At 50.4% G+C, this 15654-nt stretch overlaps 1 protein-coding gene across 1 annotated transcript in view; it reads right to left on the bottom strand.

Annotated features, from left to right (window-relative positions):
- Positions 1 to 15654, bottom strand: part of TGFA (transforming growth factor alpha) — a 50125-nt gene that overhangs the window by 23257 nt on the left and 11214 nt on the right. Inside the window, exon 2 of the mRNA XM_063139258.1 lies at positions 10177 to 10230. Coding sequence (XP_062995328.1) covers positions 10177 to 10230 — 54 coding nt within the window. The remainder of the gene's footprint in view (positions 1 to 10176; positions 10231 to 15654) is intronic.

Genomic DNA, 15654 nt, shown 5'->3' on the forward strand with positions numbered 1-15654 from the left:
AGTTGCACACTGGGTTAATATTTTCATCATGTCCACCACAGCCCAAATACCTCTTTCTTCGTCAGTCACCACCAGCTCGGATCCCATCAGCATATACATAGGGTTTAAGTTTGTTTGTTTTTTGTCTCAATGTGTGTCACTTTACATTTATCCTTTTGAAAGTTTTCACAATCCATTTTTGTTTTAACCACCCTAAATAATTTGGCATCATCAGCAAACTGGGTCACCTCAATGCTCACTCCTAATTCCAGATCATTTATGAAGAAGGTAATGTTAATTTCCCCCACCCCCGCCAGCAGAATGTGTCATTCTATAGGCATGATCATTTTGTATTTAATAATGCTTTCCTCCAATTTACCTGGAGCAGACATTACTCTAAAGAATCTGCATTTACCCCGCCCAGATCCCTTTTAAAGATTGGTTTTAGATTGGCTACTCCCCAGTCCTTTTTTAAGAACTCTAGGGCGGGTACCATCTGGGGCCAGTGATTAACTTTCAATTTGTCAATAAGGTCTAGAAGCTCATGTCTTTGCTTCAGTTCCTTAGACTCCCTTCCTGAAAATACCAATTCAAGCAGGGGCATCTGCCAGTCAAAGGACTGCCTTCTGCAGTGAGGACAGACAAAAAGAACTCATTTATTTTCTCTGCAATCTCCTTATCCTCCTTTAGTACTCCTTTAATTCCACTGACATACAATGGTCCAACAGCCTCAACTGGTTTCCTTCCTCTTATATATTTAGAGAATGTTTTATTCTTGGACTTGATGGTATTAGCAAAACGCTCCTCAAAATACTTCTTTGCCTCCCTTATTGTCTGCTTGCACTTCCTCTGTGTAAGTTTCTGTTCTTTTTTATTCTGTTTGGGCAAGACTCCCATTTTCTGACACTGCTCGTTAACCGAGCTGGTGACCTCTTGGACTTGGGTGCTGCTTTCCTAACTTGCAATAGACATTCATGCTGAGCTTCTATTATTGTGGTTTGGAATAACCTCCAAGCATTTTGAAGAGTTTTAACCTACTTAACTCCCACTTTCAACTTCCTTTTTATGAGTTCCCTCATTTTAGAGAAGTTTCTGCTATTGAAGTCAAATGTGGTTGTTGTGGACTTCCTTCACAATTTTCCACTTAAATCTAAATTAAATGTGATAGCGTTATGTACGTGGCTTCCCAATTGGTTGAAACATCACTCACACATCACACCAGTGATCTCATTCTCCGAGTGAGCAACCAAAAGAGCAGCATCTACATCCGAGCAGGCAAGGTTATGCAGAAGTGCAAAGAACTCCACAAGAAGAAAAAAACTAACAGGGAACCCAGCTACTGGGGGAAGAAAATGCAAAGAACTTTGTTTTAGTAGTTGATGGTGCAGCCAGCATGGAGGGGATAGGAGGAAATGGGCTTTGCTCAATTTGCTCCTGCAAAACCTTGAGACATATGTTAGTAGCCCCAATAGTGCTCGTGGGCTGGGGGCGAGGGAGTTACAAAAACTCCAAGCTGCAATGGTACAATTTCAAGCTATGTTTTGGATGGAGAAATCGTTCCCTCCTCCGACAGTAAACCGATTCAGCAGGGCTGCGATTGTGTCAGTGGAGCCCACAATCGTTGCCCTTTTGTTCTCTAACTTGGTCTTAACCTTGGCTATATTTTTATTCTCTCCCTGAGTGGATCACCTATAAGCCCAGTTAGCCCAGCACTGGCTTTCCCTTTAAGCCCACCTCAGCTCAGTGATCACTCTCTGAATCCACTGCCAACTGCACAGAAACACCTTAAGAGCCACTTTCATGGCTCTTCCTGACTGTTAGAGCAGTACAACAATGGAACCAGTGACCTAGGGAGGTTGTGGGCTCTCCCGCACTAGAGGCCTTCAAGAGGCAGCTGGACAGCCATCTGTCAGGGATGCTGTAGGGCGGATTCCTGCATTGAGCAGGGGGTTAGACTCGATGGCCTTTTGGTCCCCTTCCAACTCTACTATTCTATGATTCTATGACCCTTTGGCAGGATCTGAAAGTAGAGCTTGGGCTGGAAAGCCTCAGATGACCAAGAACAAAGAACTTTCAAACTGGACGTCTACATGAGAATTGGAGGTGGGGTGGCCAACTCACAAGTATGGCAATTGCCCAGACTGAACCAGTTCCTCCCCACTTACAGATGGGAGGAATCAAGGGTGTGTGTGTGCGGAGTTATTCCACAACCTTTTTTCCCAGAGCACTGCTTTAAGCAATGAAAGTGGGTTGGCCAAAGGGAGCTCCCAGCTAGTCCAACGGCCAAGGTGCTGCTCCCCACATGTGCTCCCCTCCTCTTGTCTCTTGACTAGTCAATGATGCCCCCCAGTGAGCCATCATTGTCCCTGAGGTGACCAACTCCTGGTTTCTGAGTATGTTTTAGATCTAGGGCTCATCTACACCAAGCAGAATATTCCACTATGAAAGCGGTATGGAAGCGGTATATAAACGGTAGGGGCCACACCAAGCAGGATATACTGGTATGAAAGTGGTATATGGGATGTGTCAATGGGCCCCAACAGTTGTCAGTGCACTTCAATACCGCTATAAAGCAGTAGTGTGGCTCCTGCCTTTTATATACCACTTGCATAGTGGAATAATATCCTGCTTGGTGTAGATGAGCCCACAGAAGTACTGGTCACTGACTGTGACAGCAAACTTGCCCATGTCATGTCCCACCTTCCATGCATCAAGTCAGTCTGGGCTGCAACACCACTGACGAGGGGTTGGGGGGAGCTTTTCATGCCAGGCTCCAAGCGTCCAGCACTCCACTCAGCAGGGAAGTCAAGTCAAATTACAGACACTGTAGTTGTGTACAATGTGTGTGAATTACTCCCCAGTGTTCAGAGCCCTGCATTTTGGCCAGAACTTCAGTCGGGAGCAGACCTGGGTCAGGGACCCTGGATCACCACAGAACAGCTGCAAAATGAGGAGCAAAGAAACAGAAGCAGGGGAAAGGGTCTCATCCTTTCATCGACCTGAATTGCCTTCAGTCACTGTTTGCCAGAACACAGCAAACCTGTATCCAAAGTCCCAGCATTAGGAGGAGAAAGAGGGGCTGAGAGGCAAAGTGACAGGCAGGAGACAGTCCCCCTCTCCAGAGGACACCTCAGCAGTGAACCAGCTCCCCACCACACCCTACATGTACATATCCAGTTCCAGCATGAGAGTTGGTTGTCATGAACCATGTGCCCAAAAGAGTGCAGGAGAAGGAAACCACATTGCTGTATATGGGGGGAAATATTATTTTCTCGGTCTTTCTTTAACAGAAACAGCAGCACACAGGACAGGCTAACACAGAGAATGTGTGAATGGAGAAACACACCACTCTAAGGTCTACATAACACTTTAAATCCTCCTGGGCCAGGGATGGGCACCCTGGGACTCTCCAGATACTTTGGCCTACAACTCCCAACAGCTCTATCCTGCCTCGTCAATGGTGGGAGGTGTACGCCAACACATCTGGAAGGATACAAGGTGCCTGCCTCTGCCTAGGCAAAGTCAAGCCAAAACTGAATGGAACTGTGTATGCTTCAGACAGCAAACAGCCCAAACATCTTACAGAAAATTGTTCCACCACCAGGAGTTTGACAAAAAAACCTACGCTGCCACACACTCTTAAATGAAAGTGGAAGCCAAGAGCTTTAGAGAGGCCTCACGTATTTAGGGGCACTTGCAGCTCGAGAGTGTCCAGAGGTGTTGTCAGTGCCGAGGACCGACACGGTGACGAGAAAATGTTTCACCCAGGGTAAAACTGACTCACCTCTTTTTACTATCCACACCTAGACAGCTGCAGACTGGGTTGTAAAGACTCCTTTGGTTTAATAGTTTTGCACAGATGAAAACCAGTGGGGCGGCATTCATTCAGCAGCCCTCTTAGCGACCTGCCAAGCGACACCTGGCACAGGGAACCCGGCGTGTCTCCAAGGGCCACAAAGCCGCAGCTGCTTGCTCCTCCGTTACAAGGCTCATGATGCCGACCTGACAGAGCACCGTGTACTGTGCAATCCAGCAGGAGTGCAAAAGGCCTGCAGAACGTGGTGTGGTGTGGTGTGCAGGAATCGGCTTCCCTGGGATTCTTTTATTGCTTTCATTTAAGAAAGGGCATGTTTCTAGTCCTTAGGCTTGCAAGGAAGTGCTTGAAACCACATAAGCAATGTCTGCTGGAATGTCTGGGGGTGGTGAAGATTTCCAGTAATTCCAGGAAAGAGCATCAGTGCCTGGAATCATGCAAAAATACCTAGATCTGCTTCATGTGTGTAATTTATACACATTTGTTTTCTTAGTGCCAAGGGCACAGTCAGGCTCCTGGCCATCCCAAGCCCAGGGAACACCTCTTCAGACGAGGAGGGTTTGGTCTCCTCCTTAAACCCCGCTCCCACAGAAAGACATGGGGCAACCTGAGGGTCCCCCACTGCAGGGATGCCTCGCCCAAAGTCCCAAAGACCCCCTCAAAGCCCTTCCTGAGCCCTGCCAGGGTTCCTGATTCCCCTCTCATCCCATGGCTCTTTGGAATACCGACAGTCATGGACCAGGTGGGAGAAACAGAAGACCCCTTTGCCCATGGTTTATGCAGGAACAGGCTCGGCTGCAACTGCCTGCAGGGCAGGCCTCCATTTTCTCCAAGAGCTTTGCTGGGTGACCAGCTCTTTCTTATTAATTTATTTATTTATTGCATTTCTATACCACCCAATAGCCGAAGCTCTTGCCATGGACAGCTGCTTGCCATGGACAGACCCAGAGCCCTGTACCACACTTCACTTTGGCCCCATGATGTGGTTTACAAGGATTTGTTTTAATATTCCCAGATGCCATTCAAGGTTTGAGGCACCACCTAGCCCGCCAATGGCTTAAGGCCCCAAGGTCTCTCCTTTGGGGAGACCAGAACACTGCTTCAAACTAGGGGTGTGCACAGATCCCCCGCTCCGCCCCGCGAGCGGAAAATTTCGGATCGGCCTGCTCCGCGCCGCTCCGCCCATACTCCGCTCCTCTTCGCCGCGGAGCTCCGGCTCCGAATCGGAGCTCCGCAGTGAAGGGGAATGGCACCAGGTAAGGCCGGGAGAGGAGGGCGGGAGGTTTACAGGGCCCTGCTGCCATCGCCGCCCATGCGGCGATGGCGGCAGAGCCCAGTAAGGGACCAAGGGGGAGGGGGGCGTCTTCAATTGAGCCTGCGGTTCAACCAGGAAGTCTGGGCCGCTTGCGCGGAGCGGGCCGATCCGAAATTTTCGGCTCGCGGGGCGGAGCGGGGGGTCCGTGCACACCCCTAGTTTGAAGCGGTGTTCTGGTCTCCCCAAAAGGAGAGACCTTGGGGGCTTAAGCCATTGGCGGGCTAGGTGGTGCCTCAAACCTTGAATGGCATCTGGGAATATTAAAACAAATCCTTGTAAACCACATCATGGTGCCAAAGTGAAGTGTGGTGCAGGGCTCCTGGTGGAACCGCGGGCTCAATTGAAGACGCCGATGGACCGCGGACGGAGGCAGGTAAGGGAGAGGAGGGCGGGGGGGTGGTTTACCGGGCCCTGCCACTGTCGCCGCATGGGCGACAGCGACAGCGGCAGGGCCCGGTAAACCCCACTTACCTTTCCGGTGGAGCTCCAGATCGAGGCAAAGGATCCGCCTTCACCTCGATCCTCTTCGCCACACTCCGCCGGCCCCCCAATCCTCTTCGCCTCCGCCTTAAGGGCAGGCGAAGCACCCCCGCTCCGCTTCTAATTCGCCGGTCCGATTAGAAGCGGAGCACATCCCTACTTCAAACAGCCTTTCCTACACTGAGCCTATGCATCAACCTTCACCAACCTGGTGCCCTCCAGATGTGTTGGGCTATGACCTCTATCATCCCTCAGCCAGCACAACCATGGGTCATGCTGGCCGGGGATAATGATCATTGCAGTCCAACACATCCAGAAGGGGCCAGGATGGGGAAGGCTGACGTACGTGCAGCAAGGAACCCACGTGCAGGATCGCCACCCACAGCAGGCCGTTCCTACACTGGAGGAAGAGCCCTTGAGCCCCGAAGTGTGAGGCAGCCACATGTTGCACATCACACAAGAGCTGGAAGCCTCGATGTTCAGGGCAACAAGCGAGCAGCTCCCCTCATTCAGCCCTGAAATGCTGCTCCTCTGCAGGGTCTCCACAGCAGCTGCAGAACATCTTTACCCAACTGCAGCCCATCCTGAGGCTGCGGCTGCGGCTTGATTAGAAACAGGCAGATCCAGTTCAGCAGAGATCCTGCCGCCTGGAAAGCGAGCTCTGCCTTTTGATCTCACCACCCCTTGCGACCCGAACATCCCTCCGAGGAAATCATCCTAACTATACGCAGAAAGCACACCAAGCCACGAAAACAGGCACAGAGCCTCCCAATTTAGCTTGTGGTGGGCCCCAGTTCCGGGAAGTGCCTCAGCTGAATGAGGCTTTGCCATTTCAATAGATTTAAGGGAGGTATTTATTTGTGAACTGCATATAGTGAAGAAATTTCTCAGCAACGTACAAAGAGCACGACGGCCTCCCTGGGAATGCCAGTAGCTCCGTAGATAGGTGGAAGTTGGCCCTCCCATTCTTGGGCAGGGCCACTAATGAGCCCTTTGAGGATAGGACCCATAATGCTTCCCACTTGCAATCTCTAGCATCAGTGAAAGGCGCTCAGTCAACAGGGCAGGGAAAGACCTTGGACCAATGCTTTGGAACAACCAAGTCTACCGCGGGCACCTAGCAGAAGCAAACAACTCCCCCCCACCGCTCGTGCCTAAAATACCTGAGCACCACTTCAAACACTACTGGATGTCCTGCACTGAAGGCTGCCAATTGTGGCTTCACAGGGAACTCCATGTGGCAGGGATCGCCCAGCACCTCCGGTGGAAAAGGCTCTTTGGTGGCAGCAGGGCTGGAAAAGTGTTTCCTTTGATGAAAATGGCTCTGTCCAGCTGAACTCCTAGCTCTTGCTTCTTGGAAGTCCTGGGCTTCCAGTTTCCCTGACTAAAGTCACATGTACAAAGGCACAGACTAGAGAGGGCAGCTGATTTTCTGTGCTTAGGTGATGGTGGAGTTGGGCCAAGCAAGGCAGAGAAGTTAGTTAAGACAGAAAGATTAGTAGGGCAAATAAAAATGGATGCTTTAAAAAAATAATCCAAAAAATCAGTTTAAAAAAATTAAATTGGATTTTTTTCTCCTGCTCTGTTTTCGTTTGCTACTTTGTTGTTTGTGAGAGCAAGGCTAGGCCAAGCCTGTGCGAAACACAACAGAGCAACACTGGAAAGAAAACGAGACAAAATTGCGCCGGGGGCATCTTCCTGTTTTCCCAAGCTGCAATCCTATACCCACTTTCCTGGGAGTAAGCCCTACTGAACTCAATGGAACCAACTTCTAAGTAGACATGTATAGGGTGGTGCTGTAAATCCACCTCTTTTTTGCTTATTTAAATCACCTTGATTAATTTCAGGAAGGAAACCAATAGTAGCTGGAATGGGGAGGGGGTGTCTGTGTGTGTGTGTAAGAAAATACCCCCTTCTCTCTCCCCTGTTTCAGCAGAAGACGAGGGGAGGGTCTCCTTATCCAGCCTTCTATGGACCTTGCACCCTTATTGCACAGGAAAATTAAAAGGGTTTTGCATCATTACCTAAATACAAGCAAAACAGAGTTTGCACAGAAGAAGAGTCTGGTTTGGAGTAGGTTGCTGTGCAGTTCATAATCATCCAGCCGCCCATCTAGCCACGCTGGAATGACGAAAGTGTTCTGTTTAATGAAGCTGGCACCTAATATGACCTCTTCCATATATAAATGCAGCCAACGCAACAATGTTGGGGATAAAAGCTCACACCAAATCACTTCTTGGTTGCATCAACCATAACTGGGGATAACTGAACGGGATGCCACCTAAAGCCGCGTAACCCCAGAGAGGGCTGGAAGCATAACCATATTCTTTAGAGGTTAGTAAAAAGGAGGGGAAAACCTCCAAACTGCTGGAGCACCGTTAGGAGTGGGCGAGGGAGGGAGGGGGCTGCCCCTGGCACCAAATCCACGGGAGGATGCACTGGTGCTGCCAGCAGCCCCAAGCCTTCCTGCTCTGATTGAGCTCGCCCCATTCAGTGCGCCATGCTCCTCGCTTGACGCAGCGCCTGCACCTCGTAAGAGCAGCAGATGGCCTGGTGGTGCGGGCTGAGCACAGGTCTCCCACCACTCCTGGCAGGGGCGCTGCGCTCCTGCAGCAATGCCAGCCCAGCAAGCCCCTTGACGGCCTGGATGGCTTACACTATTGTCCAGGAAGGCCTCTGCCACTTGCTTCTGCCTATCGTATGGACTGACCACACCAGTGAGTTTGCGCTGAAATCACTACCCTGCAGAGATGCATGGCATCAACAGCCTTGAACAGCAAGGGGCTCCGTTACATGGGAAGGTCTCTTCCTTTATCATTAAGTAAAGTAAAGGCAAACAATCTGAATGAAAGGAGGGGCAGTTAGTAAGGCCAGAGTCCTGGCATCTCAGTTCAGGTATACAGAAGCCTGAACCCAAGAGCGGTAGATACTTCTGAAAGCCACAAGTGCTATGCCTGCAGAGTGCCATGAAAGGCAAGTTTAAAGTCTTCTAAAATTACTTTTAAGAAGGAAAGCGGACATCTGGCCAAAGATGTAGAATGCAAAGAGGAGAAAGCCCTCTGGGAAAGCACGTGCTTTCCAAGGGATGGGGACAAATCCCAGCGTCTCCACTGCTTTTGCTTCCTCACCCGCACCCCTTAAGCGGACCTGGCTTGATAGCATCTTCCAAACCTTAAAAACACACCACATTTCTACAATACAACAACCTACTAAAATGCCAACTAATCATCCAGAGGTTTCCTCCACCCCAGTAGTTATGCACCTAAAACATCTGTCCATGAAAGCCAGGAGAAAGCTGGTCTGACGCATCTGCCTGTGCAGGAAGTTCCATCAGACAAGCCTTTGATCTCATGCTTGGTTGCAACTCCGAGCAAGATTGCAACTCTTCATATGACCTTGGGGTAGATGAGGAGGCCCTTTTATGACCTTGGGGTAGATGAGGAGGCCCTTATATGACCTTGGGGTTGATGAGGAGGCCCTCATATGACCTTGGGGTAGATGAGGAGGCCCTCATATGACCTTGGGGTAGATGAGGAGGCCCTTATATGACCTTGGGGAAGATGAGGAGGCCCTTATATGACCTTGGGGTAGATGAGGAGGCTCTTATATGACCTTGGGGTAGATGAGGAGGCCCTTATATGACCTTGGGGTAGATGAGGAGGCCCTTATATGACCTTGGGGAAGATGAGGAGGCCCTTATATGACCTTGGGGAAGATGAGGAGGCCCTTATATGACCTTGGGGAAGATGAGGAGGCCCTTATATGACCTTGGGGTAGATGAGGAGGCCCTTATATGACCTTGGGGAAGATGAGGAGGCCCTTATATGACCTTGGGGAAGACGAGGAGGCCCTTATATGACCTTGGGGAAGACGAGGAGGCCCTTATATGACCTTGGGGAAGACGAGGAGGCCCTTATATGACCTTGGGGAAGACGAGGAGGCCCTTATATGACCTTGGGGTAGATGAGGAGGCCCTCATATGACCTTGGGGTAGATGAGGAGGCCCTTATATGACCTTGGGGAAGACGAGGAGGCCCTTATATGACCTTGGGGAAGACGAGGAGGCCCTTATATGACCTTGGGGAAGACGAGGAGGCCCTTATATGACCTTGGGGTAGATGAGGAGGCCCTCATATGACCTTGGGGTAGATGAGGAGGCCCTCATATGACCTTGGGGTAGATGAGGAGGCCCTCATATGACCTTGGGGTAGATGAGGAGGCCCTCATATGACCTTGGGGTAGATGAGGAGGCCCTTATATGACCTTGGGGTAGATGAGGAGGCCCTCATATGACCTTGGGGTAGATGAGGAGGCCCTTATATGACCTTGGGGTAGATGAGGAGGCCCTTATATGACCTTGGGGTAGATGAGGAGGCCCTTATATGACCTTGGGGTAGATGAGGAGGCCCTCCCTTCAGATATCCAGGGCCTTGACTCTGCAGGGCATTAAAATCCAAGACCATCACTATCAATGGGGACACACAGAATCTCCAACACAGCTTTTGATTTACACGTCCTCAAACTCAAAGCCAAAAGCCACGGCTGGCAAGATCTCAGGACGTTACATTTTGCGACTTAATAAACTCACCACTCAAGGCAGATGTTGTGTTCTCCAAGGCTTGGCACACTGCTAATAAAATACCTAGAGGAGGAAAAGACATCCAGGTGTGAAAATATGCAAATTGTTCATTTTAAAACAGATCATTTTAAAACTCTAGCTGTTCTGAAGTCCCACCATGGCAAAATTTCCAGAGTCCTTGGGTGGTGGTGTTTTGGTTTTTTTAAAAGCTTTTATTCATGTATTATTCATGTATACTTGCATTGCTAAGTCAACACACAAAATACTGAGCATTAATAACCCCAGTTTCACATCTGGGGAGCTCAAAGAGTGTAAAAGATGAAACATTAAAGGCTGTGACCCAATGCATACATGTTTATACATGCTCTGGAGCAGCTTTTCCCAGCCTGGCACCCTCCAGGTGTGTTGGACTACAATTCCCATCCTCCTCCAGCCAGGTTGGGGAATGCTGTTTTGGATCAAGCTCTCTTGACCTTAGCAGTACTTCTGATTGGGCAGCATGGCTGAAACAGTTGTCCTCCTTTGAAATGCTGGGGGAAAGTTAACATGGAAATTCTGCACGTGATCACGTATGCCCCAAAGCCAAATAGCGGCTCTTAATCGTGAGCTGCTTCCTAGTGCAGCATTTGTAGGAATAAAACTTGATATCATTCTCCACAAGAGCATGCGAACGAAACAAGGAGTCCAGCCACCATTTCTCCAGGGTGAAACCACATGAACGGAAGAGAAATACTTAACCCTTTGCCTCCAGCCACTGTTCTAAACCATGCTTACAACAGAAACACGGGTCTGTAACCTCAGCTGGAGGTGTGCGGGGTGGAGAGATTTGCAGGAGACAAACGGCAGGGGAGTTTTAGTGGCTGTGACCCCCCCACACACACACACTGCTTCTCTGCAAATCTCTCCCTCCACCCACCTTGACAATTCACCCTTAAAAAGCAACAATATGGCTTCCAAGTCTCCTTGGAGGAAAAGGTGGGATATAAACGTAACAAGTAAATAAATGTGTGTGCCTGTTCTCTCGAAACATACCGGCTCTATTTCTCCCCTTCATCCCACTGCAGACACCAACATCAGTGGTCCAGCCGTTAACAATAGGCATTATTGCTAGCAAGTCATAAAGTGGAGTTAGCTTCTCATTAGTCGTTTTGCCAGGAGGGACCACCAAGTCCGACTCCCTGCTCAGTGTGAGAATCGGGCTTCAGGCATCCCTGACCGATGGCTGTACAGTCTCTGTCTGAATGCCTCCAGTGACAGAGTAGATTCTGCTAAAGGTGCCAGCTGTAGGGGAGCAGGGAGCGGGGGCTAACGCTGCTCAAAATAGCGCTAGGGATGACAGTGGCTCAGAGCCCAACCACTGCAAGGCAGCCCTTGGCGGAGGCAAATGAAGATCCATAAATATGCCAACAGCATCTCCAGGCGCAATGGGAAAGCTTTGGAAATACTTTCAGCGACCTCATCCTTGGGACGAGTGCCCACCATGAATCAAGCTGGGGGCACAGATCACGGCATTCCCTCAAAAGAGGCACCTCCCCAGCTGGGCCAGAGTTTAACACCCGCAGAAGATAAACACAAAACTCATTAGCTCAATTGGGAATTCTGAGTTATTAAAAGTTTCAGCCCGCTCCATTCAAAGCCATGGTCTTTGGGGGACTTGAAGGCACAGAAATGTCTGGCATGAACTTCCGAAGGAGTCTTGAAACCCCGGACTACAAAAAACATCTTTCACACAGCAACTCGCACAGAGAAGGATGGGGGGGGGGGGAGCCCAATTCTAACGCACAAATAAATCCTGCCAAGAGTGTCAGCTGCACCCCAAGGTCTCCGCATAGAGAGTTATTTCATCTACTAAATGCCGCATCTGATAATTTCTCTGGGTGTTGTACAATTAAAATATAAACAATAAAATCATGGAAACAACAAATTACAACATAAAACCAACAGACATCCCAGCACAGCATAAAATGTAAGATGGTTGCAAAAATGAAAACCACAAGCAGGCACAAGAATTAAAACCACACTACTGGAACTAAAATAGTGGACCTTAACACACTAAAAACATTAAAATACTTTAAAAGCCTGGGATAGACAAGTCTTAGCATGGTACCCCCCAAAAAATAGTCATGTGGGAACAAGGCAAGCTTCCTTTGGGAGAGCTTTAGAAATACGGGGGGCCACCACCAAAAAAGCTCTCTCGCTCTCTTGTTGCCATGTCGGGGAAGGTTGGGATACAGGGCTAGATCAACCCTCCTCAGCCTGCCTGTGTGCGAGCACACACACACACCCTCTGCTACTGGGAGCATTGCTTTCCCACCTCTTCCTCTTACCTGTTGCAGGGGAAGCTTCCATTACCAGTGAGCTTCAATGCCAAAGTGGCCTCTGCTGGCACAGGAGGGTGATAGGCCAAGGGTCAGAGGTCAAAGGGTAGGTTAACCCACCCACAGCAAAGCAAGTGACACTGTACTAGGAATGTAGGAACTCTCAGTTCCTTCCATGGAAGACGAAAACTGCTTATTTTTGCCTACCACGTGTTAAAAGTGTGTCATGTCGGCTTGGGGTGTTTCCTTGCACCATCCCACGCCTACTTGATGATAAAAGAAGTCAGAGTGTGAAGGAAGAGAAAGAAAAGGCATGCAACATGTCCGCAGCCAGCGTTGGCTTGTCCTTGCTACTAGGGGTGTGCACGGACCCCCCGCTCTGCTTCACTTCCAGATCCGCGATTTGCAGATCAGGCTGCTCAGCCCCGCCCCCGCTCCGCCTATGTCCACTCCGCTCTGCTTGGAGCTCCGGATCTGGATCGGAGCTCCGTTTCCCCCCCCCCCCCATAGGCTTGCATTAAGCTAAAAAAGTATACAACTTTTTTTCTGTTAAAGTTAGAAACTTCAAGTTTGGCACCATGACACCTCATGGAGGTATACACACGCACGCCAAGACTCAAGGCAGTCCCATCATCCCCTGATTTTTGGGGAATTCATGAAAACCGGGCACCCCATTCACACCCCTTTCCATAGCTCCGTCAATTTGCACGTTAAAAATCTCAAACTCACCACCATGATAGCTTGTCCAGGGATACATTTTTGGGGAATTTCTGAAAACCGGGCACCCCATTCACACACCTTTCCATAGCTCCGTCAATTTGCACGTTAAAAATCTCAAACTCGCCACCATGAAAGCTTATCCAGGGGTGCACACGCACGCAAAGACTCAAGGCAGTCCCATCATCCCCTGATTTTTGGGGAATTTATGAAAATCGGGGACCCCATTCACACCCCTTTCCATAGCTCCGTCAATTTGCACGTTAAAAATCTCAAACTCGCCACCATGATAGCTTGTCCAGGGATACATACGCACGCCAAGACTCAAGGCAGTCCCAGCGGCAGAGCCCAGTAAAGGACCAAGGGAGAGGGGGACCTTCCCTGCCTCCGTCCGTGGTCCGTCGCCATCTTCAATTGAGCCCGCGGTTCCACCAGGAAGTCTGGGCCGCAAGCAGCCCAGGCTTCCTGGTGGAACCGCGGGCTCAATTGAAGACGCCAACAGACCGCAGACGGAGGCAGGTAAGGGAGAGGAGGGCGGGGGGGGTTACCGGGCCCTGCCGCCGTCGCTGCATGGGCGACGGCGACAGCGACAGGGCCCAGTAAACCCCACTTACCTTTCCAGCAGAGCTCCGGATCGAGGCGAAGGATCCGCCTTCACCTCAATCCTCTTCGCCACGCTCCGCCGGCCCCCCAATCCTCTTCGCCTCCGCCTTAAGGGCAGGCGAAGCCCCCCGCTCCGCTCCTGCTTCTCCGGTCCGATTAGAAGCGGAGCACATCCCTACTGGCTACCTATGTGGCCACCCACAGCCCAAGAAGATAAAAAGGGCTTCTACAAAACCAGCTGCTTCAAGAACAGAATTAAGGAGAGACATTTATTCTCTACTAATTGAACTAAGGTGGAACATTTGGCCTGGAGGTGGATCTGGGAGGACCTGATCATGCTGTTATGGGGCACAGAAGAGTTGTCCCGTTTCCTCCCTGCTCTGGCATTCCCACCCGACCCCCAGATTTCAGGCCCATACACGTCCTGCAAGGGAAAGAGGAGAAAAACCCACAGGGACCGAGAGCGACCTGCAGCAACTCCTCAGAAACGACAACATTTCATGAGGCCGTATGCACAGGAAGCTCTCCGCCAGTCAGGACAGCAGGATTAGGCCCACGGTACTATGAAGTGGGTAGAGACACTTGTACTTTTACCGCAAATCAAATCCCGTGCATAAGACCCACGGTCAGTTAGCTGAAATGACGAGGGAAAGACGAGGAGGAGCTGACACTCCAGAGCTTTGAGCCACTGCAGTCCTCTACGCACACACATTTTGTTCCATGGAATGGAACTTCTGAGGAAACACAGAGAGGTTTGGTTTGCATGCAACATATGTTTGCACAGGCACCAACAGCACTGTGCATTAAACCATGAGCAGCAGAGAACCGGTTTGCAGACCAGCTGATTCAAGGAAGCGCCTCAATCCCAACGTACCACCCACAAGGGAACGTAATTCAAAGCAGAAGTCGGACGAGGGACGGGAAGCGAGGCCACAACAGAAGTAAGACTGCATGGAAGGAGAGCTGGCAGGAGCGCAAAAGAGGAGGGATGCGGAGCGTGCAGAGCGCATCCGGGCACAAGCTGGCCCCGTTCCCCAACTTGAATCAGAGGAAGTTTGCACCAGCTGTTCCAAGATAGAGGGACACCAGGCAAACCGGCACAAGATCATCCCGCCAGCACTTCTGTACCATTAAAAAAGCCAAGCAGAAAACCTTCACAGCAGCTGAGAAATCTCCATTATTTAAATTCTTTAACAGCAGGAAAAAGTATTTTGCATAAGACACAGCGTAACTATCCAAATTATCCAGACAAGGCCGGAGTCTACATCTGTGCCAGTAATAAGCAAACAGGGAAGAACGCAGCGATGCCTATCTGTCCTCCTCTGCCCGCACCCACCCCAAAGGCCTCCTGGCCTCCTTTGCACACTGCTGCTGATTGACACCACGTTAAAGAGTTCCACAGCGAGAAGAGTCAAATCCTGCAGTCAGTGTAAGTTGCACACACACACACTGGGCAAATGCCCTCATCGTACGAAACATTGGGCAATTTTACTGTCCTATCCTGCACTGCATATTCTGCCGGGGGTGGGTGGGGGGTGGGAGCAAGGGCTAAACAGTGAGGCTCCAGATGTTATTGAACGCCAACTCCTATCAGCCCCAGCCAGCATGGCCAATGATCAGGGATGATGGGAGTTGTGTGCCCACATCTGGAGGACCACTGTTCCTGCTTTAGAGACTCTCTCTGAGGAGGACAAGGCAGGGTAAGGGTGAAGGGGTGGAGGAGGGAATGGCGCAAAGTCCTGGAGGTGGAGAGGATGGAGGAAGGGGCCCCATCCTCTAGCCCAGGGAGCAGGAACGTCCAGGCTGGGGAGGTTCCCCATCCATCCTGTGGAACCTCTCTGGGTTCCTT

Source organism: Elgaria multicarinata, chromosome 12, assembly GCF_023053635.1.
Source record: "Elgaria multicarinata webbii isolate HBS135686 ecotype San Diego chromosome 12, rElgMul1.1.pri, whole genome shotgun sequence".
NCBI classification, from domain to species: Eukaryota; Metazoa; Chordata; class Lepidosauria; order Squamata; family Anguidae; genus Elgaria; species Elgaria multicarinata.